Source organism: Oncorhynchus mykiss, chromosome 23 (genome assembly GCF_013265735.2).
Source record: "Oncorhynchus mykiss isolate Arlee chromosome 23, USDA_OmykA_1.1, whole genome shotgun sequence".
Taxonomy (NCBI): Eukaryota; Metazoa; Chordata; class Actinopteri; order Salmoniformes; family Salmonidae; genus Oncorhynchus; species Oncorhynchus mykiss.
Window position 1 is genome coordinate 27,965,829 of NC_048587.1, and position 27,646 is coordinate 27,993,474.

Consider the following 27,646-nt stretch of genomic DNA (forward strand, 5'->3'; position numbering starts at 1 on the left):
CAGCAAGTTAAAAAGAGAACAAATCTCCAGGGAATGATGGCATTATCAGTGAATTTTATAAATATTTTCAGGAGGATATTATTGAATTTATATTTGTTTTTAAGGAGGCAATTGATTTAGGGGTCCTGCCTGTTTCTATGACACAAGGTCTGTAAAACCCAAACCAAACAAAGATTCTATGTTAGAAAATTGGAGACCAATCACATTAATGAACAATGATGTAAAGCTACTTGCATCCATCGTTGCAGAAAGACTGAAAAAAGGTCTTGACCAAATCATTGATGATACCCAGTCTGGTTTTATGAAGGGGAGACATATAATGTTATGGAAGATAGCTTTATTTTATTTGTAGACTTTTACAAGGCATTTGATAAAGTTGAATATTATTTTCTTTTTGAGACTTCGATTTTGTGGTTTTGGTCAATATTTTCAAAGTGTAATTAAGACATTTTACAATAATAGTAACAGCTCTGTTAAATTATCCCATTGAACTTCAAAGATTCGACATTAGACGTGGAATTAAACAAGAATGCCCAATATTTCCTTTCTTATTTTTATTGGTCACACAAGTTATGGCACTTCATATAAATAAGGATCATTTTTGGGGTATTCAGATACAAGACAAAGAGATAAAATGTTCACAATTGGCTGACGACACCAGCATTTTTGTAAAAAGATCATAATGAAGTCAGGAAAGCTATTGAGTGTATTAATGCCTTCTCACACGTATCAGGTTAATCTCTGAATATTAGGAAATGTGATTTTTTTTGCGTTGAAAAGATGTGACTTAAACTCAGTATGTAATATCCCTGTAAAAGACGTGATCACATATATTGTGGTACTACAGTTAGCAATGATCAGAAAGAAAGGGCCAACTTAAATGTATCTCCTATTGAGAGAAAATTGGAAAGAGATTTAACTCCTGGTTATTAAGAGATCTTACTTTATCTGGACGTGTACTTTTATCACAATCTGAAGGTCTGTCCCGATTAGTTTATACCTCTCTTGCCTTGGGTGTTCCTCTGTCAGTAACTAAACTGGTTGATACTAAATTATTTAACTTCATATGGAGGAATAAAGCTCATTATTTAAGAAAAGCAGTAATATGTAGCACCCAAAGTGAGGGAGGGTTGAATGCTCAGGATTGTAAAACCTGTAATATAATATGTAAGGTTAAATGGATACAAAACTATTTAAGAAATAAGGATTGCATTTGGAATATCATCCCTAATTTAATATTCCAACAGATTGGATAAAATCCCTACTAAGCGTGCAAACTTTCATAAACAAGTACTCCTAACTTGGAACCTCATGTACAAACACATTTTTCCCCCACATATGTATACAATCTGGAATAATAAAGACATAAAATACAAAAACAAGTCTTAATTTTTCCAGGACTGGTTTGACAACAACATTATTTGGGTTAAACAATTATTGAGTTAGAATATTTTACTTTAAAAGACATTACTATTCATGTTAATTTGAAAGACTCTGATATTCTGTTTAATTTTGATCCAAATGATATGGACCCTGATTTAACTTTCATTGTTAATTTGTTTATCTTTCATGGAATATTCTTTGTCCATAAAATGAAGTGGGCAGAGAACAAATATATAATTGAAATATTATTCTGAAATTATCAGTAAATGTAAAAACAAAAAAGCAATACGCACCATAAAAGTATTTAACAAATTGAAAATTAATCTTGATATGTCTGTTTATGGTTTATGTACTCTTGTTTGTATATTTGTTTTTTTGTATTTGTTGTGTGCATAATAAAAATAAAAAAATAAAAAAAGAGCATGGCTAGCATACTAGCTAGCTATCAACTAACGTTACAACGTCAACAAACGAAACAGATTCAATTTCAATAATGTAGGGTTAGGGTTAGAGTCTTTGAACTGGCTTGAATTACATTTTGAATATGGCTTAGATATGGCTGAGAACAAAAATATATTGAGCGTCAATGTTTTTGGGATATAACGTTGGCTATCTAGCTAAAAACCTTGTGTCACTAGCTACTGTTGCTTAGATACGAGTGTGGCTAGGTTTCAGTTTTGCATCACCGCTCGGTACATAGAAAATATAGATTTCCATTGAGGACATGCAGCAATTCTCCCTTTGAATGAGACTATGATCTACCTATCCTTTTCTTTCTCCTTCAACAAAAATGTAATATTAGCCTGTTATCCTACATGTAATTTTCAAAGAAAATATTTTTTTATTACATCAACAACACCATTCTCAGATATTCAAATGGAAGGCACTTCTTATATGTAATCATTCTCTGTCATTTGGGTGTCACTGTTGACAATTTTGTGGAATTTATTAAATGTCTTCTTAGAGAATCCCTATGGGAGAATGCAACATATCTATCCATCCTTCCAGCAAGAAGACGCCGCGATCTGCTCACTAGTTATCTGATGACCAATTAGGTTCTCAACCGTTCTGTAATATGTAGTATTGACAGAGAAATTAAGAGGGGAAAAACTCACTTTAACTAACACCTATTGTCACGTCTATAATACTTGATATGTACAGTCATGGCACAAAAGTTTTGAGAATGACACAAATATTAATATCCACAAAGTTTTCTGCTTCAGTGTCTCTAGATATTTTTGTCAGATGTTACTATGGAATACTGAAGTATTTACAAGCATTTCATAAGTGTCAAAGGCTTTAATTGACAATTACATGAAGTTGATGCAAATAGTCAATATTTGCAGTGTTGACCCTTCTTTTTCAAGACCTCTGCAATACGCCCTGGCATCCTGTCAATTAACTTCTGGGCCACGTCCTGACTGATAGCAGCCCATTCTTGCATAATCAATGCTTGGAGTGTGTCAGAATTTGTGGGGTTTTGTTTGTCCACCCGCCTCTTGAGGTTTGACCACAAGTTCACAATGGGATTAAGGTCTGGGGAGTTTCCTGGCCATGGACCCAAAATATCAATGTTTTGTTCACCGAGCCACTTAGTTTTCACTTTTGCCTTATGGCAAGGTGCTCCATCATACTGGAAAAGGCCATGTTCGTCACCAAACTGTTACTGGATGGATGGGAGAAGTTGCTCTCGGAGAATGTGTTGGTACCATTCTTTATCCATGGCTGTGTTCTTAGGCAAAATTGTGAGTGAGTCCACTCCCTTGGCTGAGAAGCAACCCCACATATGAATGGTCTCAGGATGCTTTACTGTTGGCATGACACAGGACTGATGGTAGCGCTCACCTTGTCTTCTCCGGACAAGCTTTTTCCGGATGCCCCAAACAATCGGAAAGGGGATTCATCAGAGAAAATGACTTTACCCCAGTCCTCAGCAGTCCAATCCCTGTACCTTTTGCAGAATATCAGTCTGTCCCTGAAGTGGCTTCTTTGCTGACCTTCTTGACACCAGGCCATCCTCCAAAAGTCTTTGCCTCACTGTGCGTGCAGGCCATATTAGCAGATGCACTTTTGGCCACGACTGTAGGTTTCACACTTATGGGTGGCACAAATTGAGATATGGGGGAGGCTAATGGGCAGGGTATATGCAAATGAAATACTGTAGTATAATATACTGTAGCAATTACAGTAGTGTTTTTGCGGACATTACTGTAGTATTTACTGTAGTGTTTTAGCGGTCTGTAGTATACATAAGCAATCAGGCCCGAGGGGGTGTGGTAATATGGGGCCAATATACCACGGTTAAGGGCTGTTCTTATGCATGACGCAATGCAGAGTGCTTATACAGCCCTTAGCCGTGGTATATTGGCCATCTACCACAAACCCAGAGGTGCCTTATTGCTATTATAAACTGGTTGCCAACGTATTTAGAGCAGTAAAAATACATGTTTGTAATACCCATGGTCTGATATACCACGGCTGTCACCCAATCAGCATTCAGGGCTCGAGCCACCCAGTTTATAATGTAGTATTTTTATGTATTCTACAATATACTACACAATTCTATAGCAAGTAGTAGACATGATCAAGGGATACTACAGTGTGTAGTATAGTATTCTACAGTATTGAAAGATTATTGGGATCTCTGTGTGTGTAGCCAGACAGGTAAGATGACTGACAATAGTGAAGGTGAACAGATGGTCACGGGTCAGGTGACTGAGAAGAATGGAGGAGACTGAGGCAGAAATTAATTTAACCACAAAGTGGTATATTTACTTGATTCTTGGATGCACACAATGTCTGGATTAGAAGGAGTTAAGGGAGAGAAAGCCGTAAGGTTGGGCGGTGGCGATTTCCTCCTTTTAATGAGTTGAGATCTGTTGGACATTCCCACCTGACCTAATTAAAGTGCTCTGGCCCAGCTGCGTAAGTTGCCATGAATTAAAGGGCGATTCCACCAACTCCATGGGCCTTTTCCATAAGTATCCTGCATTTTACTACAGAATTCTATAGTAAACTGTAGTATTTTTTTCATGTGTGATATTCTATACAAATTAACATCAGTGTCACCCAAGAGTACTGTCAATAAATCAGGTAATCACAGTGCATGCTATTCATATGTGTGTGAAGGAAAAGTTGCCCACAGCTCCCCAGTAATCAGGTCAGCACCTCTACCCCCTTTCCATCCATTTTCATTAGAGGTAAACAACTAGAGCTGAGAGAGGATATGGAGTGTTACTCTCAATGGAGTCCCTGTAAAACCGCCATTCACTATCAGAAAGTGTATCTTTATTTGATGCCTAGGGAGCAGAGACCAATATCTCATGAAACTCTTTGCAGGAAAGGAATTTGACGATGGCCTACAATACATTTTGAAAAATGGAATTCAAACAACTGAGAAATGGCATGATTGTGCAAATATTGTGCAAGGAATGGATTACGTAAGGAATTATGAGAATAGTGACTAGTTGGGTTTTCTGAACTTTGAGGATCTCTGACAACATTGTAGAGCTAACCAAGCTTACTCATAAAAGTCATTGCACATGAAAGTAAGTGCATCTTAGCCACTTGAAAATATTCCTTCCTATTGAGGGCCAAACTACCAATACATGTCCATGTGAAAGCACTTGGGTCATCAGTTCACCAAAACACACTCCACAGTACTTTTCTAATTTGAGTTAGCTCTCTTAGAAATGTCTTCAGATGTGGGTCATCCAGTATTTTGTGGCTGTGCAGTGGCCACATGTGGTCAAGAAGTGACCGAATGGAAAAGTATATGAGATCAGCAAAGATCACAGTCATAGAACAGAAATAGATCTGATAATACATTGATATCGAAGCCAAGTGTAAGGAGGTTGCTTGGACATTTATTTTACAGACGCTACTCATTTATTCACATTACCATACCAATTTTCTACCCTGATGAAAATGAAGGTTCAATTTCATATTCGTGAGGATGAGATGTGTGGAAGCCTGAAGTGTGTGGGCTAAATGTTGATATAAAAAGACAAAAAGGAGATCAGAGATTTGTACTTAAACAATTGGCCAGAACTGCACAGGATGAAATATTTTGTAGAATTGCATTTTTACATTATTATATCCCATGACCAATCATTAAGTGATTAAAAAGGGTTTGAGATCAATAGTGGGAGGAAGGAAGAGACATCATATTGGTAATTGAGTAGCCAAAAAGACCACAAATCAATAGGAATGCTCTTAGAGGATGCTATGATTTTCTGCCTGGGAGTCTTTGATACTGTTTCTCCAAACTGCTTCCTTTGTTTAATCAAATAAGTAACAAAATGTCCCTCCCACACTCTGGCTAAAACAAATGTAGAATAACAAATCTGTTGAAATATACCAACCCAACCCTCTAACCCTTAATGTTTTCCCTACTTTTCAAACAGTCCAACGTTGAATGCCATTCTCTTCCAGTGGAGTAGGAGGCAGCTGTAGGAGGAGGATATAAAGTACTGTACCATTGTTTTTCACTAGCTACAGCATGAAAGGAGACACTTTGAAAAATACTAAACAGCTGATCCAGGAGGACCATGCAGAACGGGCACTAGAGAGCCATAAGTGCCAGCGGATAAGGTTCAGCCACCACAATTTAGATGTCTTCAGATCTGGTTTATTTATGATAAAGGTTCACCCACACACCAGACTGAGCCCTCTGTACTGACAGCTCACAGAAGTGACAGTTTTCAAAAGTGAAGTGTTTCTAAGATGGAATAAATAATACCCATAAGTAGAGGTTGAGGGTAGAGGAAGGACAGGACTAAAAACAAACAAAATATAACTATTGTAAAATAGATTGTCTCCGTAAAATGTATATAGTGTGTATAAGCTGGAAGAAGAAGCCTAAATGTTGTTGTTCATTCGTTTACTCCAATTAGGGGAGGAGTGGGGAGGTTAGTGGAAAATAATGAAGGAAAATATATTTTAAAAAGAATGAATGAAATATTTTTATTAAATACTTTTTTCTTTACATAGTTGAATGTGCTGACAACAAAATCACACAAAAATTATCAATGGAAATCAAATTTATCAACCCACGGGGGTCTGGATTTGGAGTCACACTCAAAATTAAAGTGGAAAACCACACTTCAGGCTGATCCAACTTTGATGTAATGTCCTTAAAACAAGTCAAAATGAGGCTCAGTAGTGTGTGTGGCCTATACGTGCCCTATACGTGACCTCCCTACAACGCCTGGGCATGCTCCTGATGAGGTGGCGGATGGTCTCCTGAGGGATCTCCTCCCAGACCTGGACTAAAGCATCCGCCAACTCCTGGACAGTCTGTGGTGCAACGTGGCGTTGGTGGATGGAGCGAGACATGATGTCCCAGATGTGCTCAATTGGATTCAGGTCAGGGGAACGGGCGGCCCAGTCCATAGCATCAACGCCTTCCTCTTGCAGGAACTACTGACACACTCCAGCCACATGAGGTCTAGCATTGTCTTGCATTAGGAGATACCCAGGGCCAACCGCAACAGCATATGGTCTCATAAGGGGTCTGAGGATCTCATCTCGGTACCTAATGGCAGTCAGGCTACCTCTGGCGAGCACTGGCGGCCCCCCAAAGAAACGCCACCCCACACCTGACCGCCAAACCGGTCATGCTGGAGGATGTTGCAGGCAGCAGAACATTCTCCACGGCGTCTCCAGACTCTGTCACGTCTGTCACATGTGCTCAGTGTGAACCTGCTTTCATCTGTGAAGAGCACAGGGCGCCAGTGGTGAATTTGCCAATCTTGGTGTTCTCTGGCAAATTCCAAACGTCCTGCACGGTGTTGGGCTGTAAGCACAACCCCCACCTGTGGACGTCGGGCCTTCATACCACCCTCATGGAGTCTGTTTCTGACCGTTTGAGCAGACACATGCACATTTGTGACCTGCTGGAGGTCATTTTGCAGGGCTCTGGCAGTGCTCCTCCTGCTCCTCCTTGCACAAAGGCGGAGGTAGCGGTCCTGCTGCTGGGTTGTGGCCCTCCTACGGCCTCCTCCACGTCTCCTGATGTACTGGCCTGTCTCCTGGTAGCGCCTCCATGCTCTGGACACTACGCTGACAGACACAGCAAACCTTCTTGCCACAGCTCGCATTGATGTACCTTCCTGGATGAGCTGCACTACCTGAGCCACTTGTGTGGGTTGTAGACTCCGTCTCATGCTACCACTAGAGTGAAAGCACCACCAGCATTCAAAAGTGACCAAAACATCAGCCAGGAAGCATAGGAACTGGAGAAGTGGTCTGTGGTCACCACCTGCAGAACCACTCCTTTATTGGGGGTGTCTTGCTAATTGCCTATAATTTCCACCTGTTGTCTATTCAATTTGCACAACAGCATGTGAAATTTATTGTCAATCAGTGTTGCTTCCTAAGTGGACAGTTTGATTTCACAGAAGTGTGATTGACTTGGAGTTACATTGTGTTGTTTAAGTGTTCCCTTTATTTTTTTTGAGCAGTGTATTTATATGTATGTACAGTGCATTCGGGAAGTATTACGACCCCTTGACTTTTTCCACATTTTGTTATGTTACAGCCTTATTCTAAAATTTATTAAATCGTTTTTATCACCTCATCAATCTAAACACAATACCTCATAATGACAAAGCAAAAACAGATGTTTAGATATTTTTGCAAATGTCATTAAAATAAAAAACTGAAATATCACATTTACATGTAAGTATTCAGACCCTTTACTCAATACTTTGTTGAAGCACCTTTGACAGCCTGAAGTCTTCTTGGGTATGACGCGACAAGCTTGACACACCAGTATTTGGGGGTTTCTCCCATTCTTCTCTGCAGATCCTCACAAGCTCTGTCAGGTTGGATGGGGAGAGTTGCTGCTCAGCTATTTTCAGGTCTCTCCAGAGATGTTTGATAGGGTTCAAATCCGGGCACTGGCTGGGCCACTCAAGGACATTTAGAGACTTGTCCCGAAAGCACTCCTGCATTGTCTTGGCTGTGTGCTTAGGGTCATTGTCCTGTTGGAAGGTGAACCTTCGCCCCAGTCTGAGGTCCTGACTGCTCTGGAGCAGGTTTTCATCAAGGACCTCTCTGTACTTTGCTCCATTCATCTTTCCCTCGATCCTGACTAGTCTCCCAGTCCCTGTCATTGAAAAACATCCCCACAGCATGATGCTGCCACCACCATGCTTCACCGTAGGGATGGTGCCATGTGTCTTCCAGATGTGACGCTTGACATTCAGGCCAAATAGTTTAATTTAATTGAATTATAATAATTTAATCAGAGAATCTTGTTTCTCATGTTCTGAAAGTCCTTTAGGTGCCTTTTGGCAAACTCCAAGGGAGATGTCATATGCCTTTTACTGAGGAGTGACTTCCGTCTTGCCACTGTACCATAAAGGCCTGATTGGTGGAGTGATGCAGAGATGGTTGTCCTTCTGGAAGGTTCTCCCATCTTCACAGAGGAACTCTGGAGCTCTGTGTGAGTGGCCATCAGGTTCCCTGACCAAGGCTATTCTCCCCATATGGCTCAACTCTAGGAAGAGTCTTGGTGGTTCCAAACTTCTTCCATTTAAGAAGGATGGAAGCAACCGTTTTCTTGGGGACCTTCAATGCTGTAGAGATTTTTTGGTTCCCTACCCCAGATCTGTGCCTCAAAACAATCCTGTTTCGGGGCTCTGCGGACAATTCCTTCAACCTCATTGCTTCGTTTTTGCTCTGACATGCACTGTCAACTGTGGACCTTATATAGACAGGTGTGTGCCTTCCCAAATCATTTCCAATCAATTGAATTTACCACAAGTTGACGCCAATCAAGTTGTAGAAACATCTCAAGGATGATCAATGGAAACAGAATGCACTTTAGCTCAATTTTGAGTGTCATAGCAAATGGTTTGTATACTTATGTAAATAAGATATTTAATTTTAAAAAATTGTATTACATTTTCAAAAATTTCTAAAAACCTATTTTCGCTTTGTCATTATGGGGTATTGTGTGTAGATTGATGAGGGGAAAAATTAATTTAATCAATTTTAGAAAAAGACTGTAACGTAACAAAATGTGGAAAATGTCAAGGGGTCTGAATACTTTCCGAATACTCTATATTTCAGTCCAAGTCAAACACAGATAAGAAGTAATCAGGTAGGCCTATTTTATGACGTTTCCACTGGATCAGAGCATGACATTTTTCCCTTTCACGCTGAGTGGTTATCGAAAGGGAGAGAGCTGGAAAGATTTTTCAAATACATTGAGGAACTATTGTAATTCTTAATGGAAGTAAAAACAGACTCTGTTTGCTTGCTGTTTGAGGTTAAGAAAACATTTTACTTTGAGAAGCTCCACAGGTATTTAGTGGTGGTGCGTTAAGCCAATCAGAAATACTATCAGGTCCCCAAATGGGCACATTGATATGCCTATATTTGCGAGCAGGCCAGGGAGCCTATAGGCCTACTTCTATGTGTCCATGTCCTTACTAAACATTGACAGCGCTCCAAACAAAAGACAGTGACTAAATTGACAAAACTCCAAAATGGAATGGACTTAAACTAAAACTTGTTTCTCACAAGCTTAGCATAGGTTGTGAACTCTGCAAACAATGTCCACAACAATGTCCACAATGATAACGGGAAGACTACAATAATAATAATATTGAATGCATTAACTGAAATTACCATAACCAAAGTAACAAACATTGTAAATTATAAATTATAGGAATTAACGGTAAATGTACTACTGATACTGTAATGGGAAATTGACATACACCAACAATCAAACACAAACAATTCACACAATGAAGTTATGAAACAATGAATGTGCACACATTTGCGAGAGAGAGAGCGCATTCTGGAGAGAAGTGCATTGTGCATCTGGGCGCATGGTCAATCCGATCTGCATTGGCCATCCAGCATTTTCGATGATACAGCCACAGCAGAAATCAGGGCATTCATACTTCTTGCACTTCGTGGAGCAGTACAGAGCTGTTGTCAAGGAAGTGAGTTTGTGTTTTCTACAGGATGTACCGTCCCCACCTACCGTCAACCAATCATGTCAATGCGGAGATATACAGGGCCCTCTGCATTGTTAAACATTTGGGAGGCACATGGTGATGCAGTATGGAGCTTGATTTGGCCTCTGCATGCCCCTGGAGGCTATGCAATTGCATCACACCCTCCATATTGAGCCTCTGACCACATTTTGGCTATTAGTCTCCGCAATGGATTAGTTCACTGAGAAGGCCGCAAATACAGATAGATTATTTAACTTATCATTCACTGTATCACAATTCCAGTGGGTCAGAAGTTTACACACACTGACTGCCCCTTTAAACAGCTTAGAAAATTCCAGAAAATTATTTCATGGCTTTAGAAGCTTCTGATAGGCTAATTGACATCATTTGAGTCAATTGGAGGTGTACCTGTGGATGTATTTCAAGGCCTACCTTCAAACTCAGTAACTCTTTGCTTGACATCATGGGAAATCAAAAGATATCAGCCAAGACCTCAGAAAAAAAATTGTAGACCTCCACAAGTCTGGTTCATCCTTGGGAGCAATTTCCAAACGCCTGAAGGTACCATGTTCATCTGTACAAACAATAGTATGCAAGTATAAACACAATGGGACCACTCAGCCATCATACCGCTCAGGAAGTAGACGCGTTCTGTCTCCTAGAGATGAACGTACTTAGGTGCGAGAAGTGCAAATCAATCCCAGAACAATAGCAAAGGACCTTGTGAAGATGCTGGAAGAAACAGGTACAAAAGTATATCCACAGTAAAAACGAGTCCTTTATCGACATAAACTGAAAGGCCACTCAGCAATGAAGAAGCCACTGCTCCAAACCAACATAAAAAAAGCCAGACTATTGTTTGCAACTGCACATAGGGACAAAGATTGTACTTTTTGGAGAAATGTGGTCAAACAGAAATGTGGCCATAATGACCATCGTTATGTTTGGAGGAAAAAGGGGGAAGCTTGCAAGCCAAAGAACACCATCCGAACCGTGAAGTACGGGGGTGGCAGCATCATGTTGTGGGGGTGCTTTGCTGCAGGAGGGACTGGTGTACTTCACAAAATAGATGGCATCATGAGGTTGGAAAATGATGTGGATATATTGAATCAACATCTCAAGACATTAGTCAGGAAGTTAAAGCTTAGTCACAAATGGGTCTTCCAAATGGACAATGACCCCAAGCATACTTCCAACGTTGTGGCAAAATGGCTTAGGGACAACAAAGTCAAGCTATTGGAGTATCCATCACAAAGCCCTGATCTCAATCCCATAGAACATTTGTGGGCAGAACTGAAAAAGTGTGTGCGAGCAAGGAGGCCTACAAACCTAACTCAGTTACACTGTCTGTCAGGAGGAAAGGGCCAAAATTCACCCAACGTATTGTGGGAAGCTTGTGGAAGGCTACCCAAAACGTTTGACCCAAGTAAAACAATTTAAAGGCAATGCTACCAAATACTTATTGAGTGTATGTAAACTTTTGGCCCACTGGGAATGTGATACTATTATTCTGACATTTCACATTCTTAAAATAAAGTGGCGATCCCAACTGACCTAAAACAGGGATTTTTTATTAGGATTAAATGTCATGAATTGTGAAAAACTGAGTTTAAATGTAGTTGGCTAAGGTGTATGTAAACATCCGATTTCAACTGTATATTTGTTACTGCTCGACTAAAACAATCTCGGTCGACCAACAGCCTAACGACCAAACAATCGACCAGTTGACTAATTGGGGTCAGCCCTACACACAAGTCATAGACTGTTCCCTTTGTTACCCACAGCATGCGGTACCAGAGTGCCAAGTCTGGGACCAAAAGACTCTTGAACAGATTCTAACCCAAAGCCATAAGACGGCTCAACAGTTACTCAAATGGCTACCCTGACTATTTGCACTGACTCTTTGCACCGGCTCTATGCACACTCACTGGACTTTACTCACACATACAACACTGACACTCCCACACACTACATATGCTCACACACACAAAACACACACACACTCACAAATAGACACTCTTTCACACTCTTCACATACGCTGCAGCTACTCTGTTTATTATCTATCCTGATTGCCTAGTCACTTTTACCACTACCTACATGTACAGTGCCTTGCGAAAGTATTCGGCCCCCTTGAACTTTGCGACCTTTTGCCACATTTCAGGCTTCAAACATAAAGATATAAAACTGTATTTTTTTGTGAAGAATCAACAACAAGTGGGACACAATCATGAAGTGGAACGACATTTATTGGATATTTCAAACTTTTTTAACAAATCAAAAACTGAAAAATTGGGCGTGCAAAATTATTCAGCCCCTTTACTTTCAGTGCAGCAAACTCTCTCCAGAAGTTCAGTGAGGATCTCTGAATGATCCAATGTTGACCTAAATGACTAATGATGATAAATACAATCCACCTGTGTGTAATCAAGTCTCCGTATAAATGCACCTGCACTGTGATAGTCTCAGAGGTCCGTCAAAAGCGCAGAGAGCATCATGAAGAACAAGGAACACACCAGGCAGGTCCGAGATACTGTTGTGAAGAAGTTTAAAGCCGGATTTGGATACAAAAAGATTTCCCAAGCTTTAAACATCCCAAGGAGCACTGTGCAAGCAATAATATTGAAATGGAAGGAGTATCAGACCACTGCAAATCTAACAAGACCTGGCCGTCCCTCTAAACTTTCAGCTCATACAAGGAGAAGACTGATCAGAGATGCAGCCAAGAGGCCCATGATCACTCTGGATGAACTGCAGAGATCTACAGCTGAGGTGGGAGACTCTGTCCATAGGACAACAATCAGTCGTATATTGCACAAATCTGGCCTTTATGGAAGAGTGGCAAGAAGAAAGCCATTTCTTAAAGATATCCATAAAAAGTGTTGTTTAAAGTTTGCCACAAGCCACCTGGGAGACACACCAAACATGTTGAAGAAGGTGCTCTGGTCAGATGAAACCAAAATTGAACTTTTTGGCAACAATGCAAAACTTTATGTTTGGCGTAAAAGCAACACAGCTCATCACCCTGAACACACCATCCCCACTGTCAAACATGGTGGTGGCAGCATCATGGTTTGGGCCTGCTTTTCTTCAGCAGGGACAGGGAAGATGGTTAAAATTGATGGGAAGATGGATGGAGCCAAATACAGGACCATTCTGGAAGAAAACCTGATGGAGTCTGCAAAAGACCTGAGACTGGGACGGAGATTTGTCTTCCAACAAGACAATGATCCAAAACATAAAGCAAAATCTACAATGGAATGGTTCAAAAATAAACATATCCAGGTGTTAGAATGGCCAAGTCAAAGTCCAGACCTGAATCCAATCGAGAATCTGTGGAAAGAACTGAAAACTGCTGTTCACAAATGCTCTCCATCCAACCTCACTGAGCTCGAGCTGTTTTGCAAGGAGGAATGGGAAAAAATTTCAGTCTCTCGATGTGCAAAACTGATAGAGACATACCCCAAGCGACTTACAGCTGTAATCGCAGCAAAAGGTGGTGCTACAAAGTATTAACTTAAGGGGGCTGAATAATTTTGCACGCCTAATTTTTCAGTTTTTGATTTTTTTAAATAGTTTGAAATATCCAATAAATGTTGTTCCACTTCATGATTGTGTCCCACTTGTTGTTGATTCTTCACAAAAAAATACAGTTTTATATCTTTATGTTTGAAGCCTGAAATGTGGCAAAAGGTCGCAAAGTTCAAGGGGGCCGAATACTTTCGCAAGGCACTGTACATAGTACCTCAATTACCTCATACCCCTGCACATACTACATGTATATAGTCTCGTTATTGTTCTTTTGTTGTGTTACTGTTAGTTTTTGTATTTTTTTGTGCCAATTTTTCTAAAATCTTTACTTTGCATTGTTGGGAAAGGGCTCGTTACTTTACATTACGTTTTTCAAGCTATTTTGAAGCTTGAAGTAAGAAGATATCTTGACAAAACATCAATACATTTATCTTTCTCAGGGGGGAGTTGCATTGATGGACTAGATTCCACAGCTGAATCTAAAGAAATACTGCAATGACAACATACTAGACATTCTAATGCAATTTCCTTTCTTTTGCTCCAAAATATGTAACTCAATTGGTTCAAAATGGCTGAATGTCATACATATAGAACCAGAGCAACTAGAACAAACCAGAGCATGTGACCTGAGTGTGTTGGCATGCAAGCACAAGTGCCTGTCTATGCATGTTTGCAACTGTGCACCCGGTGACAGTCATTTGCCACTGTGCACCCGGTGACACCCCTGTCACGCGCTCATTCGAAGCACACATAGCTAGCTCACGCTACAACACCAAATCAAGGACATAATTCCAGTACAGTCAAAGTATTTTAGTTCTACATGTGTAGCCTTAAGCATTGAATTTGTATCAACCTATAAAGGTGTCACTACTAAAGTACAGTGCACTGAGGTTGAATGGGTTTTCACCCAATTTAACCCTTTGCACTCGTACCCGTATACAGGTTGAAAATGGCTGATGTGGGCACTGATACACACCTATATTGGAATGCAGTGGCTGTACAGTAACGAGCTATACATGACGTCAGAGCCCTGTCTCTGCGCCTCACAGTGCTGTGTGGGTTTTGACTGACAGACGTTCTGAACTTGAGCACCTTGTGCGACAAGAAGTTGCCCCTATCCCTTCTCCTAATTGGGCAACTTTTGCAAATGTTGTTGTTGTCTGAGTGAGGGAAATACTGTAAATTAAGAGGACTATATATTTTCGAAGAGGAGACGTTGAGGATTATAATAAATACAGCTTTAGACCTCCCGGGTGGCGCAGTGGTTAAGGGCGCTGTACTGCAGCGCCTGCTGTGCCACCAGAGACTCTGGGTTCGCGCCCAGGCTCTGTCGTAACCGGCCGTGACCGGGAGGTCCGTGGGCGACGCACAATTGGCCTAGTGTCGTCTGGGTTAGGGAGGGGTTGGCCGGTAGGGATATCCTTGTCTCATCGTGCACCAGCGACTCCTGTGGCGGGCCGGGCGCAGTGCGCGCCAACCAAGGTTGCCAGGTACACGGTGTTTCCTCCGACACATTGGTGTGGCTGGCTTCTGGGTTTGGTTGGGTTGTGTATGCATGTCATACAGAGTGTCAATGTTTATGATCACTATGTTTGATATACAGTTACAAGATGACATGGGTTGCTCTGTGTGTCTATTGTAAAGCAATTCGGACGAACAATTCAGAAATTATGATTTGTTTCCCTGAATTGCATTGTGAATGCTTAACACTGCAATATTGAATTGTATAATTTAGGCAATAGAACAAGCTTTCAAATGATGCCCACCAGATTCAGATTACAATATATAATGGATGTTTTTTGGACTTCATAACAACAGCAGTAATTGTTTGATGGTGTGGATCCAGTGTTGTGTTCCAAACAAAACAAATTCAAGTGTGCTTCCTCTAGTTCCTCAACAGCACAGCTAGGAGAGCTCAACCTTATAGTTGAACACTCTTCTTTGAGGCATTAAAGGCATAAAAGCGCATTGAAATTACTTAGGAACTGTGTTCACTTGGAGACACCAGTTAGTCCTCTCGTTAGTCCTCTCACACAAACCCTTTTAATTGTTTTGTCTTGTTGCACCTACCCCATATTTTCCAGGAATATTCTTATCTTGTTACTGAATGTATACAGAATATTTTCAGATATCAACAAATTCAACAAAAAGTACAATAAATGTAAAATGCACACAAAATCAACAGTGCAATGTTTGGATTCAGTCTTGGTCAGGTCAACTGTTGTGTTCTCCCTTTGGTCTAATAATTTCCCCATAATATACACACGGTTCCCTTTCATTTGCTACCATGGTTATGCATTTCATACTTCTTCTGTAAGAAACATTTCAGGCCAATTCCCACTGTTCTGCACATCTTACCTTTCTGTATACAATCATGTTCGGCGATTCATCGGCTACTCCATTGCACCCCTGCCCCACACTGTTGGTCTGTGCCATGATCCAGAAGGGTGAACAGAGTCAGCAATGATCAGGTGCTGAAGCAGAGAGATTGGACAGTGGAGAACATTATAACATGGATACATTATAGAAGAATCCACACAAAACAAAACAAATGCAACTCTCTCCTTTGCATGGCTATGCACATTTAAATAACCTATCAGTTGTTAGTCTGTTTTTAATCATAGGCTAACATGGTAGAAATGTTAATGGTGATCAACGAATTGATCTATTAACGACATGTTATGGCTGGTTCATTTTAGTACAAATTGTAGTAATTACAGTGATGTGATCCTCATCATTATTATTCTTGTCTTCTGTCATTATTAATTCCTTCAGTATTCCACCTTTTTAACAAATGCATAATGTCTAGCTTAAATGAAAGCTGATACAAAGACATTATTGATTTCTGTATTCATTATCATATGTAGCCTAAGATGACTGCTATAGGATAGTGCTTATTGACATTGGAGAATTCAATAGCCAGGGATCTGAGAAGGCAGCACACACCGTGGCAAGATAACGTGCACCCAAGCTCTAAATCGAAAATAGGCCCGAGTTGTTACACAAATATTTCATTTAGTGTCATTTTAAGATAAAACGTATATATAAAGGATACAAAAGACCGTTTAATTACAGACGGTGAGAAATGTTCGAGGGTATTCTGTGTGCATCCGAGATTCAGCATCTTTATCGCCACCCCCAAAGACACCCACAACATCCTTTCAAGGATGTTTCCGATAAAGACAAAGCTCTCATCATCACATAGCTAATAGTCAATGAAATGTCTCCTTCAAGACAAGAACCCGATGATATCAGGAACATGGACAGATACTGCAAAAATGCCCGCTCCCTTTATCGACCGTTAATGTATGGCGAATAAAATACAAATAAGTACATAAGAAATCGTTCTTGGATGATTTACCTGAAAATCACACAGCCTGCGAATATCCTGTTTCTTTGCAGAACTGGTGTGCCGTGCGTGCAGTATGTCAACTGGAAGACATAGGAATGCGAGGACAATTCATTGGCAATGGGAAAAGGCAGGCATACGATGCAGACTTGGTTGTTACTTTTACCGCTTCCCTCCTCTCCACAATGACGCTGAAGAATGGACGCGCAGAATAACGTGAACGTGCATCGATCCATGACCAATCATGTGCAAGAAATCTAAACCCCTTTCTGGCAAATTTACAGGGGACCATCAGCTTGAAGTAGGATAGCGCTATGTTGTTGTTATAAAACAGTAATGATGATGATGATGACGATGATGATGATGATAATTGGGAATACACATTTAGTAAATTGCATTTAATAGTGTAATGAGTACCGACCAAACCAATAAATAAATGTATCCCTGTATACTTTATGAATTGATTATATTTCTGTACACACTGTTACATTTAGCATATTCAAGAGTCATTTCAATTTGTATTTTCTAAGCATACATTGCTAGAATGTTAATCATATTGACATAGCCTAGAGATATCTGATTAGCATTTAGGTCATTAAATCTATTTTTTTCTTCTTTATTTAACCAGGTAGGCCAGTTGAGAACAAGTTGTCATTTACAACTGCGACCTGGCCAAGATAAAGCAAAGCAGTGTGACACAAAAGACACAGAGTTACACATGGGATAAACAAACATACAGTCAATAACACTATAGAAAAATTGATATACAGTGTGTGCAAATGTAGTAATATTAGGGAGGTAAGGCAATAAATAGGCCATAGTGGTGAAATAATTACAATTTAACAATTAAACACTGGAGTGATAGATGTGCAGAAGATGAATGTGCAATTAGAGATACTGGGGTGCAAAGGAACAAAAAAATAAATAACAATATGGGGATGAGGTAGTTGGATGGGCTATTTTCAGACGGGCAGTGTACAGGTGCAATGATCGGTAAGCTGTATATGGGACTTTGGTGACAAAACGGATGGCACTGTGATAGACTGCATCCAATTTGCTGAGTAGAGTGTTGGAGGCTAAGATAGTGAGTTTTACGAGGGTATGTTTGGCAGCAAAAGTGAAGGAGGCTTTGTTGCAAAATAGGAAGCCGATTCTAGATTAAATTTTGGATTGGAGATGCTTACTGTGAGTCTGGAATGAGAGTTTACAGTCTAGCCAGACACCTAGGTATTTGTAGTTGTCCACATATTCTAAGTTAGAACTGTCCAGAGTAGTGATGCTAGGCGGGCGGGCGGGTGTGGGCAGTGATCGGTTGAAGAGCATTGCATTTCGTTTTACTAGCATTTAAGAACAGTTGGAGGCCACGGAAGGAGTGTTGTATGGCATTGAAGCTCATCTGGAGATTTGTTAACACAATGTCCAAAGAAAGGCCAGATGTATACAGAATGGTGTCGTCTGCGTACAGGTGGATAAGAGAATCACTAGCAGCAAGAGCAACATCATTAATGTATACAGAGAAAAGAGTCGGCCTGAGAATTGAACCCTGTGGCACCCCCAAAGAGACTGCCAGAGGGCCGGACAACAGGCCCTCCAATTTGACACACTGAACTCTATCTGAGAAGTAGTTGGTGAACCAGGCGAGGCAGTCATTTGAGAAACCAAGCCTGTTGAGTCTGCCGATAAGAATGCAGTGATTGACAGAGTCGAAAGCCTTGGCCAGGTCGATGAAGACAGCTACACAGTATTGTCTTTTATCGATGGCGGTTATGATATCGTTTAGGACCTTGAGCGTGGCCGAGATGCACCCATGACCAACTCGGAAACTAGATTGCATAGCAGAGAAGGTACGGTGTGATTCAAAATGGTCGGTGATCTGTTTGTTAACTTGTCTTTCGAAACCAACCTTTGAAAGGCAGGGTAGGATAGATATAGGTCTGTAACAGTTTGGTTCAAGAGCGTCTCCCTCTTTGAAGAGGGGTATGACCTCGGCAGCTTTCCAATCTTTAGGGATCTCAGATGATACGAAAGAGAGGTTGAACAAGCTAGTAATAGGGGTTGCAACAATTGCGGCAGATAATTTTAGGAGGGTCCAGATTGTCTAGCCCAGCTGATTTGTAGGGGTCCATATTTTGCAGCTCTTTCAGAACATCAACCATCTGGATTTGGATGAAGGAGAAATGAGGGAGGTTTGGGCAAGTTGCTGTGGGGATCCAGAGCTGTTGACTGGGGTAGGGGTAGCCAGGAGGAAAGCATGGCCAGCCATAGAAAAATGCTTATTGAAATTCTCGATAATCGTGGATTTATCGGTGGTGACATTGTTTCCTAGCCTCAGTGCAGTGGGCAGCTGGGAGGAGGTGCTCATATTCTCCATGGACTTTACAGTGTCCCAGAACTTGGTTGCCTACAATACATCTCGATTTACTTCATTATGCATGCACAGTATGTATAGCTTTCGTGTTTAGCTGACACTGTGTCCTAACTTTTTTTTGTCTTCCGACCGGTTTGCTGCTATGGTCAAATAGATGCATTGTACTCAGTCCTGAATATCCAGAAATAATTAACAACCTCTTTCACTGAAGCATCTTTGACTGGAAGTCACACCACTGTCAGAGCACAAAGGATTTGCACAGAAATTAGCTTCAAGACTCATGTGTCTCATCCCAACCCACACCCTGTTCCTCCATCTCCCTTTCATTTTTCCCCAAACTTCATATAATGAAAAAATGTTTTCAAATGATCAGAATTAATCAATAAGATGGTCCTTGAAGACTGTCAGTACACCTTGCACAGTGTCATACATTTGTTGGCATATATAAATCCGTGGATACTTTGTATTTCCATAGACATTATGTTTAGGGTGCATGCAGTTAACCCAGGATGCCTAAAACTGGCAATCTATCACCAACAGTTTGTCTACAATCATATCTAGGGGCCTCTCACTTCATCAAGCAGAACTGTCTTTTAAAACCCTTTCTCCCTCTCCCATCATTCCATATCTATTCGAGGTGCCTTACTCAGTTCCGGTGAGCTCCTACCCAAGTCAAGCACTGCCTCTATGCAGCATTGACTACATGTTACTGGGGATCTCCCTATATTGAACACCTCCGTATAATTAACTACAGCCACCTGGGTACCTACTGAGAACTGCATCCCATCCTGTGAGAGAACCCTGTGGGTTTAACATATGTCACATTCCCTGCATCCTTCTTGCCCACTTGCCAAGACTGATCTATCCACAAAAGTCAGCTACAACTGAGTGCAGCAGTCCTAGGGAGACCATATGGAGCTCTGGAGGAAGATGCTATTACTGTTCGCCGCAAAATGTATGCAAGTATTTATCCTATGACCAAGATGAAAGCCAAGTCTTTGCTCATTATAAAAAATCCCTGTTTCGCTTTATTTTTTCATTCAATTTTCAATAGAAAAACAAATGCAGTACATTTTTTCCTCTATATTTGATCAAACAGTGGAGGTTGTACTTTAAGCTTATGTTATTTTATTTTAGATGTCTGCGTTTTTACACAGGATCATACACAGTTCAGGGAATTCACACAGTAAAGAACATTAGAGCCATCTGGTGGTTCAAGACAGAACACTTCTCAAACTAGTGCAATGATAATAGAATAGTGACTACTGCTAGCGAACAACCAGACATAGTTTTAGAATATGCCAGATATGCCTTATTTGACTTATCTTTACACATTTAGATCTACAGTTGAAGTCAGAAGTTGACATACACTTGGGTTTTTCAACCACTCCACACATTTCTTGTTAACAAACTATAGTTTTGGCAAGTCGGTTAGGACATCTACTTTGTGCATGACACAAGTCATTTTTCCAACAATTGATTACAGACATATTATTTCACTTATAATTCACTGTATCACAATTCCAGTGGGTCAGAAGTTTACATACACTTCCAGTCCTTCCAGTTCTCTGCTGCCAATGACTGGAACGAACTGCAAAAACACTCTGAATCTGGAGACTCTTACCTCCCTCACTAGCTTTAAGCACCAGCTGTCAGAGCAGCTCACAGATCACTGCACCTGTACATAGCTCATCTAATGATGAGCTACCTCATCCCCGTACTGTATTTATTTATCTTGCTCCTTTGCACCCCAGTAACTCTACTTGCACATTCATCTTCTGTACATCCTACCATTCCAGTGTTTAATTGCTATATTGTAATTACTTCGCCACCATGGCCTATTTATTGCCTCACCTCTCTTATCCTACCTCATTTGCACATGCTGTATCTAGATTTTTGTACAGTATTTTGATTGTATGTTTGTTTATTCCATGTGTAACTCTGTGTTGTTGTATATGTCGAACTGCTTTTCTTTATCTTGGCCATGTCGCAGTTGCAAATGAGAACTTGTTCTCAACTAGCCTACCTGGTTAAATAAAGTTGAAATAAAAAATAAAATAAAAAACACTAAGTTGACTATGCCTTTAAACAGCTTAGAAAATTCCAGAAAATGATGTCATGGTTTTAGAAGCTTCTGATAGGCTAATTGACATCATTCGAGTCAATTGGAGGTGTACCTGCGAATGTATTTCAAGGCCTACCTTCAAACTCAGTGCCTCTTTGCTTGACATCATGGGAAAATCAAAAGGCATCAGCCAAGACCTCAGAAAAAAATAGTAGACCTCCACAAGTCTGGTTCGTCCTTGGGAGCAATTTCCAAATGCCTGACGGTACCACGTTCATCTATACAAACAGTAGTATGCAAGTATAAACACCATGGGACCATGCAGCCGTCATACCGCTCAGGAAGGAGATGCTTTCTGTATCCTAGAGATGAAAGTACTTTGGTGTGAAAAGTGCAAATCAATCCCAGAACAACAGCAAAGGACCTTGAGAATATTCTGGAGGAAACAGATACAAAAGTATCTATATCCACAGTAAAACGAGTCCTATATGGACATAACCTGAAAGGCCGCTCAGCAAGGAAGACGCCACTGATCCAAAACTGCCATAAAAAAGCCAGACTATGGTTTGCAACTGCACATGGGGACAAAGATTTTACTTTTTGGAGAAATGTCCTCTGGTCTGATGAAACAAAAATAGAACTGTTTGTCCATAATGACCATCGTTATGTTTGGAGGAAAAAGGGGTAGGCTTGCAAGCCGAAGAAAACCATCCCAACAGTGAAGCACGGGGTGGCAACATCATGTTGTGGGGGTGCTTTGCTGCAGGAGGGACTGGTGCACTTCACAAAATATATAGCATCATGACGGAGGAAAATTATGTGGATATATTGAAGCAACATCAAGACCTCAGTCAGGAAGTTAAAGCTTGGTCGCAAATGGACAATGACCCCAAACATACCTCCAAAGTTGTGGCAAAATGGCTTAAGGACAACAAAGTCAAGGTATTGGAGTGGCCATCACAAAGCCCTTACCTCAATCTTATAGAAAATTTACCGGCAGAACTGAAAAAATCATGTGCGAGCAAGGAGGCCTACAAACCTGACTCAGTTACAACAGCTCTGTCAGGAGGAATGGGCCAAAATTCACCTAACTTATTGTGGGAAGCTACCTGAAATGTTTGACCCAAGTTAAACAATTTAAAGGCAATGCTACCAAATACTAATTGAGTGTATGTAAACTTCTGACCCACTGGGAATATGATGAAAGAAATAAAAGCTTAAATAAATCATTCTCTCTACTATTATTCTGACATTTCACATTATTCAAATAAAGTGGTGATCGTAACTGACCTAAAACAGGGAATTTTTAGTAGGATTACATGTCAGGAATTGTGAAGAACTGAGTTTAAATGTATTAGGCTAAGGTGTATGTAGTAGGTCCTCTCAGTCAGGAAAGATCAATGAGAGAAACGTTTTTCTAACTGTGTAGAAAAGTGTGATCTGGGCCTCCCAAGTGGTGCAGTGGTCTAAGGCACTGTATCGCAGTGCTAGAGGTGTCACAACAGACTAGGGTTCGATCCTAGGCTGTGTTGCAGCCGGCTGCGACCGGGAGACCCATGAGGTGGCACACAATTGGCCCCGTGTCAACCAGGTTAGGGGACGGTTTGGATGGGATGTCCTTGTCCCATCATGCTCTAGTGACTCCTTGTGTTGGGCCAGGCGCATGCACGCTGATTTTGGTCACTGCTGTATGACGTTTCCTCCAACACATTGGTCCGGCTGGCTTCCAGCTTAAGCTTGCAGAGTGTAAAGAAGCATTGCGGCTTTGTAAATATTCACTCTTTTGAGAGTTTTCCTCGTGTCAGCCTTGGAGAGAGAAAGCACCTGGTAATCCAGAGCAGCGAGAGCTTTCCTGGATGACTCGTTATCGTCTGCCTCAAAGCGAGTATAGAATGTGTTAAGCTCCTCTGGGAGGGAGGCTTAGGTGGGCACCACACAGCTGGATGTGTCTTTGTAGTCCGTGATAACCATGCGTCGCGAGTCTGAGTTGTCGAACATCGATTCATGTTTGAGTTTGTATTGTCTTTTTGCGTCCTTAATGGATTTGCGGAGCTCAACCCTGTTTGCCTTGTACGTGTCTCGCTCCATCGAATTTTCACATACACATATTTAGCAGATGTTATTGCGGGTGCAGTGAAATGCTTGTGTTCCAAGCTCCAACAGTGAGGTTAATATCTAACATATCACAACAATACACACAAATCGAAAAGTAAAATAATGAAATGAAGAACTATAAATATTAGGACAAGCAATGTCAGAGAGCAATTGACTAAAACACAGTAGAATAGAATACAGTTTCACAGGGAGGGGTTCCGACCCAGGGCCACATTCTTACATAGGTATTCCTCTTGTCCAGATGGGATAGGGCAGTGTGCAGTGTGATGGCAATTGCATCGTCTGTGGACCTATTGGGCGGTAAAGCAAATTGAAGCGGGTCTCTAGGGTGACAGGTAAGGTGGAGCTGATATGATCCTTGACTAGTTTCTCAAAGCACTTCATGATGAGAGAAGTGAGTGCTACAGGACGATAGTAATTTAGTTCAGTTACCTTTGCATTCTTGGGTACACTATTACATGGTTTGCTGATTCTTTAAATACCTATCCAGGCCTTGTAATATCTGGCATACGTCAGCAACGCCTGGGCTGAGGACGCACCCAATATATTACTTGCAGCTGTCCAGAGTGTACTGTCACTTTAACAGGCTGATGTTAGAAGTAAAAACTATAATCCCCAGAATTCCCCGCGGTTTGCTTCCTCGAACAAAAAGCGGAAACAAAAGAAATCATACATATCTCAAAACTAATTTTTGTGAGCTGAGCCGAGAAACGGGTATACAACTGACAGTGTCCAGTCGTTACATCATACATCTAAAGCAGGGGGCTGACATGGCTTTGAAAAGAATACAGAAGGTAAGTGTGTCCATAAATGTTTTTACGTCGTCATGCTAATAAACGGTTGGTCTATGTCCTGACACAAAATCCAACGATAGCATAACGTTAGCTAGTGGCTATTGGTCTGTATGCTCTGTGCTACAACTACATAGCCTAGTTACGTTAACTACCAGCATCAGTCAATCATTAACTAATTAATTATCAATCAGTAACTGGCCAAATTAACTAGCTTTCGATGTAACTTTAGTTAACTAGATAAATTAGCTAGCTTTCGGTAGTTGTGTCGCTGTTCTGGTTATTTCTGTCTATGATGAGCAATGTGGGCCTGAATAAAAACGCTTCTGGAAACGCGATCATCACGAGTGGGCTATTGTATATCTGCTTGGTTTACTTTCAGTGTATATTTCAACATAACATATCAGCAATGCGCCTTAAATGATGTAATGAATTATATTTTGCACTAAGTTATTGATATGGCGATCAATTCCAATCTACAGATATAAGCTAGCTATAGCAAGGCCTCCTTGAATCTGTATAAAGTCATAGACCACAAGACTGGCTTGTCAAAGTAACAACATTGTTAAAGTAGTCAATGCACATGTATGGAATTTCCCCCACTATACAAATTTCATTGTGCTTCCATGCTTTTTTTTTTTTTTTAAACAGGAGTTGCATGACTTGCAAAGGGACCCTCCTGCTCAATGCTCAGCTGGACCAGTTGGAGAGGACTGTAAGTTCCAGTACAGTTGCTGTGTCCACCCCAAATAAACAGAAATAAAATTGGATGAATACGGACTTTGTATGTGACTCAGTTGATAGGACATGAAGGGGAGTTTACCTGGTCAACTCATTCCTTTTAGATTACTATTTGCGTTGTATTATTGTCAATAATTATTATTTATTCTGTCTCATCTTTATTTTAGTGTTTCATTGGCAAGCCACCATCATGGGACCTGTAAGCCCTTTTCTAAATTCACATTTTTTTCTAGTATAATTGTCAACATTATGTTGATTGCTGGTAGAAGCTCTTTATTCTGCATTGATCCCATTTGTTATAAGCTCAACCTTTTTGCACCACCAAAGAAACAAGTGTTAATGGTCTCCTTGTCTTACTGTATAGCCTTCTGTAACTGAGTTACTTACATGATATGCTTGGATGTGTATCGTCTCCAGTAAACCCCCATCACATTCTTGTTGCTATAAACAATGACACGTAAAGTGAGGTTGACTGTGGGCTTTAACATTATATGGACTAATGCATGTTACTTTATGGTTCACATCACTGGTTTAACAATTCACCTTTATCTCTTTTAGACTGACAGCCCATATCAGGGAGGAGTATTCTTCCTCACCATCCACTTCCCCACAGACTATCCCTTCAAACCACCAAAGGTTAGAAACACCTCACAGCTCCTGTTATTACTCAATATTCCCCTGGGTGTAGAGTACCCTCAACCACATATTTAGGCCTGACATTTTTTCTCTGCATGTATTGTCTTTCCATAGGTAGCCTTCACAACGAAAATCTATCACCCAAACATAAACAGTAATGGTAGCATTTGTCTGGACATTCTGAGGTCACAGTGGTCCCCAGCACTTACAGTTTCGAAAGGTAAGACAAACTGGCTCACATTCACAGTTTGTAAACCAACTTTGTTTTGTCTCGTTTCTACCCTAATTGCACAATATGAAATAATTAAAGCAAAATGCATCTCAAATGTTTTCCTAATTTGTTCAACTGTTGCCCTTGACTATTGTGACGGTGTAATTGCAAAATAAACTCATCCTGGTTATCCTCACCTTTTGTTCTTCCAGTTTTATTGTCCATATGTTCTTTGCTATGTGACCCAAACCCAGATGACCCCCTAGTCCCAGACATAGCACACATCTACAAGCAGGACAAAGAAAAGTAAGTTAACTCTCCCCCACACACACACACCCCCATCCCTCTTTTAGCAGGAAAATGTGTGTATATTTTTTTTCATTTTACCTTTATTTAACTAGGCAAGTAAGTTAAGAACAAATTCTTATTTTCAATGATGGCCTAGGAACAGTGGGTTAACTGAATTTCTTTCATGTTTACAGCTTCCAGTCAATTATAGAATAAACATACATTCTGAAAATAGACACTCCTACCAGGATATGTACTGTATAGTGATATGGCTGCTGAAACAACAAGACTTGCTGAATGTACGTTTTGGCTGTAGATTGCGCAATCGGTCTTTGTTAAACCTGGTTTTCATTTTCTTTTGTTTTTACAGGTACAACAGATTAGCAAGAGATTGGACTCAAAAGTATGCAATGTAAAGGACTGACGTTTTAGACAACGGAAAAAGCTTAAGCAAATGTATTTCCTGGACACCTCTGAAAACAAAGTACTGTTGCCACCCCTCATCCACACTGGTTCAAGAAAGTGTTTTATATGGGAAGCACTTTCTATGCCCAAATTAACTGTTTTTATGCTTTGAACTCATTATTTTCTTTGACATTCCCAATGTTATATAAATTATTATTCAGTTATTGCTGAGATGGCCATAAAGATTTAAAAATATATATATGAATCCAGTCCCATCCCTCATCTTATAGGTAATTTTTTCTTTATTTTAGATATTTTTATTGTATAGTATCAAGCTATACTTAATCTATTTTTATTATTTTGCATTAAAAAGTAAAACAAATGGATCTTGTCTTTATTGTGATACTGGAGATGCGTTGTATTGTGATTTCCAGTTCTGGACCTTAATGTTTAGAGAAGTACAGTATTTCTTTCCCATTGTGCATCAACCCTTTAACTGAAGTGATTGAAAAGGAAGCTACATTATGGCAACATCAAAAAGCACCCTCTTATCATATCAGAGGGGAAATTGGGGCTTTTATACCTGTCCATTTCTTTCAGATCTAAGGCTTTTTCTGGTCAGGGCAGCAGATTTCAGAAATTGTCCCCATGCCATTTTTTTACTTCACCACTAGATGACAGCATTTACCTGTTCTCACCTGCTATGCTCAGTTCAATGGCAAATTACACCAATCGATTACAGTTACCTTGTTTTTCCTAATCAATACCCCCACAGTTAATGGCATGGTAC

At 40.5% G+C, this 27,646-nt stretch overlaps 2 protein-coding genes across 5 annotated transcripts in view; one reads left to right on the forward strand and one right to left on the reverse strand.

Moving 5' to 3' along the window:
• The window catches only part of LOC110502525 (regulator of G-protein signaling 7), a 123,334-nt gene extending 105,737 nt beyond the window's left edge, over positions 1-17,597 (reverse strand). For 2 of the 3 annotated variants that reach the window (XM_021580600.2, XM_021580599.2), the window contains exons 1-2: positions 17,249-17,597; positions 16,246-16,361 (exon numbers count right to left, since the gene is read on the reverse strand). In XM_021580600.2, the coding sequence (XP_021436275.1) occupies positions 16,246-16,323 (78 nt within the window). In that variant the 5' untranslated portion in view covers positions 16,324-16,361; positions 17,249-17,597. Of the gene's footprint in view, positions 1-16,245; positions 16,362-17,248 lie in introns of those variants that run through there. The other variant, XM_036960074.1, reaches the window with a different exon arrangement.
• Positions 17,598-24,416: 6,819 nt separating this feature from the next.
• LOC110502527 (ubiquitin-conjugating enzyme E2 D4) lies at positions 24,417-27,361 on the forward strand. 2 transcript variants are annotated; one of them, XM_021580602.2, is made up of 7 exons: positions 24,417-24,578; positions 25,227-25,290; positions 25,484-25,515; positions 25,875-25,952; positions 26,067-26,172; positions 26,376-26,469; positions 26,822-27,361. In XM_021580602.2, the coding sequence occupies exons 1-7, from the start codon at positions 24,555-24,557 to the stop codon at positions 26,865-26,867; spliced, it is 444 nt and encodes a 147-aa protein (XP_021436277.1). In that variant the 5' UTR covers positions 24,417-24,554; the 3' UTR covers positions 26,868-27,361. The 2 variants fall into 2 exon arrangements, with proteins under 2 accessions (XP_021436277.1, XP_036816245.1); XM_036960350.1 differs by lacking the exon at positions 25,875-25,952.
• Positions 27,362-27,646: the final 285 nt, after the last annotated feature.

Bases quoted from the DNA above. Each gene is read 5' to 3' on its own strand.
- LOC110502527 (XM_021580602.2), top strand. From the start codon at position 24,555: ATGGCTTTGAAAAGAATACAGAAG. The intron at 25,516-25,874 runs GTAAGCCCTTTT...TATCTCTTTTAG, and splicing joins AAGCCACCATCATGGGACCT to ACTGACAGCCCATATCAGGG. The intron at 26,470-26,821 runs GTAAGTTAACTC...TTGTTTTTACAG, and splicing joins TACAAGCAGGACAAAGAAAA to GTACAACAGATTAGCAAGAG.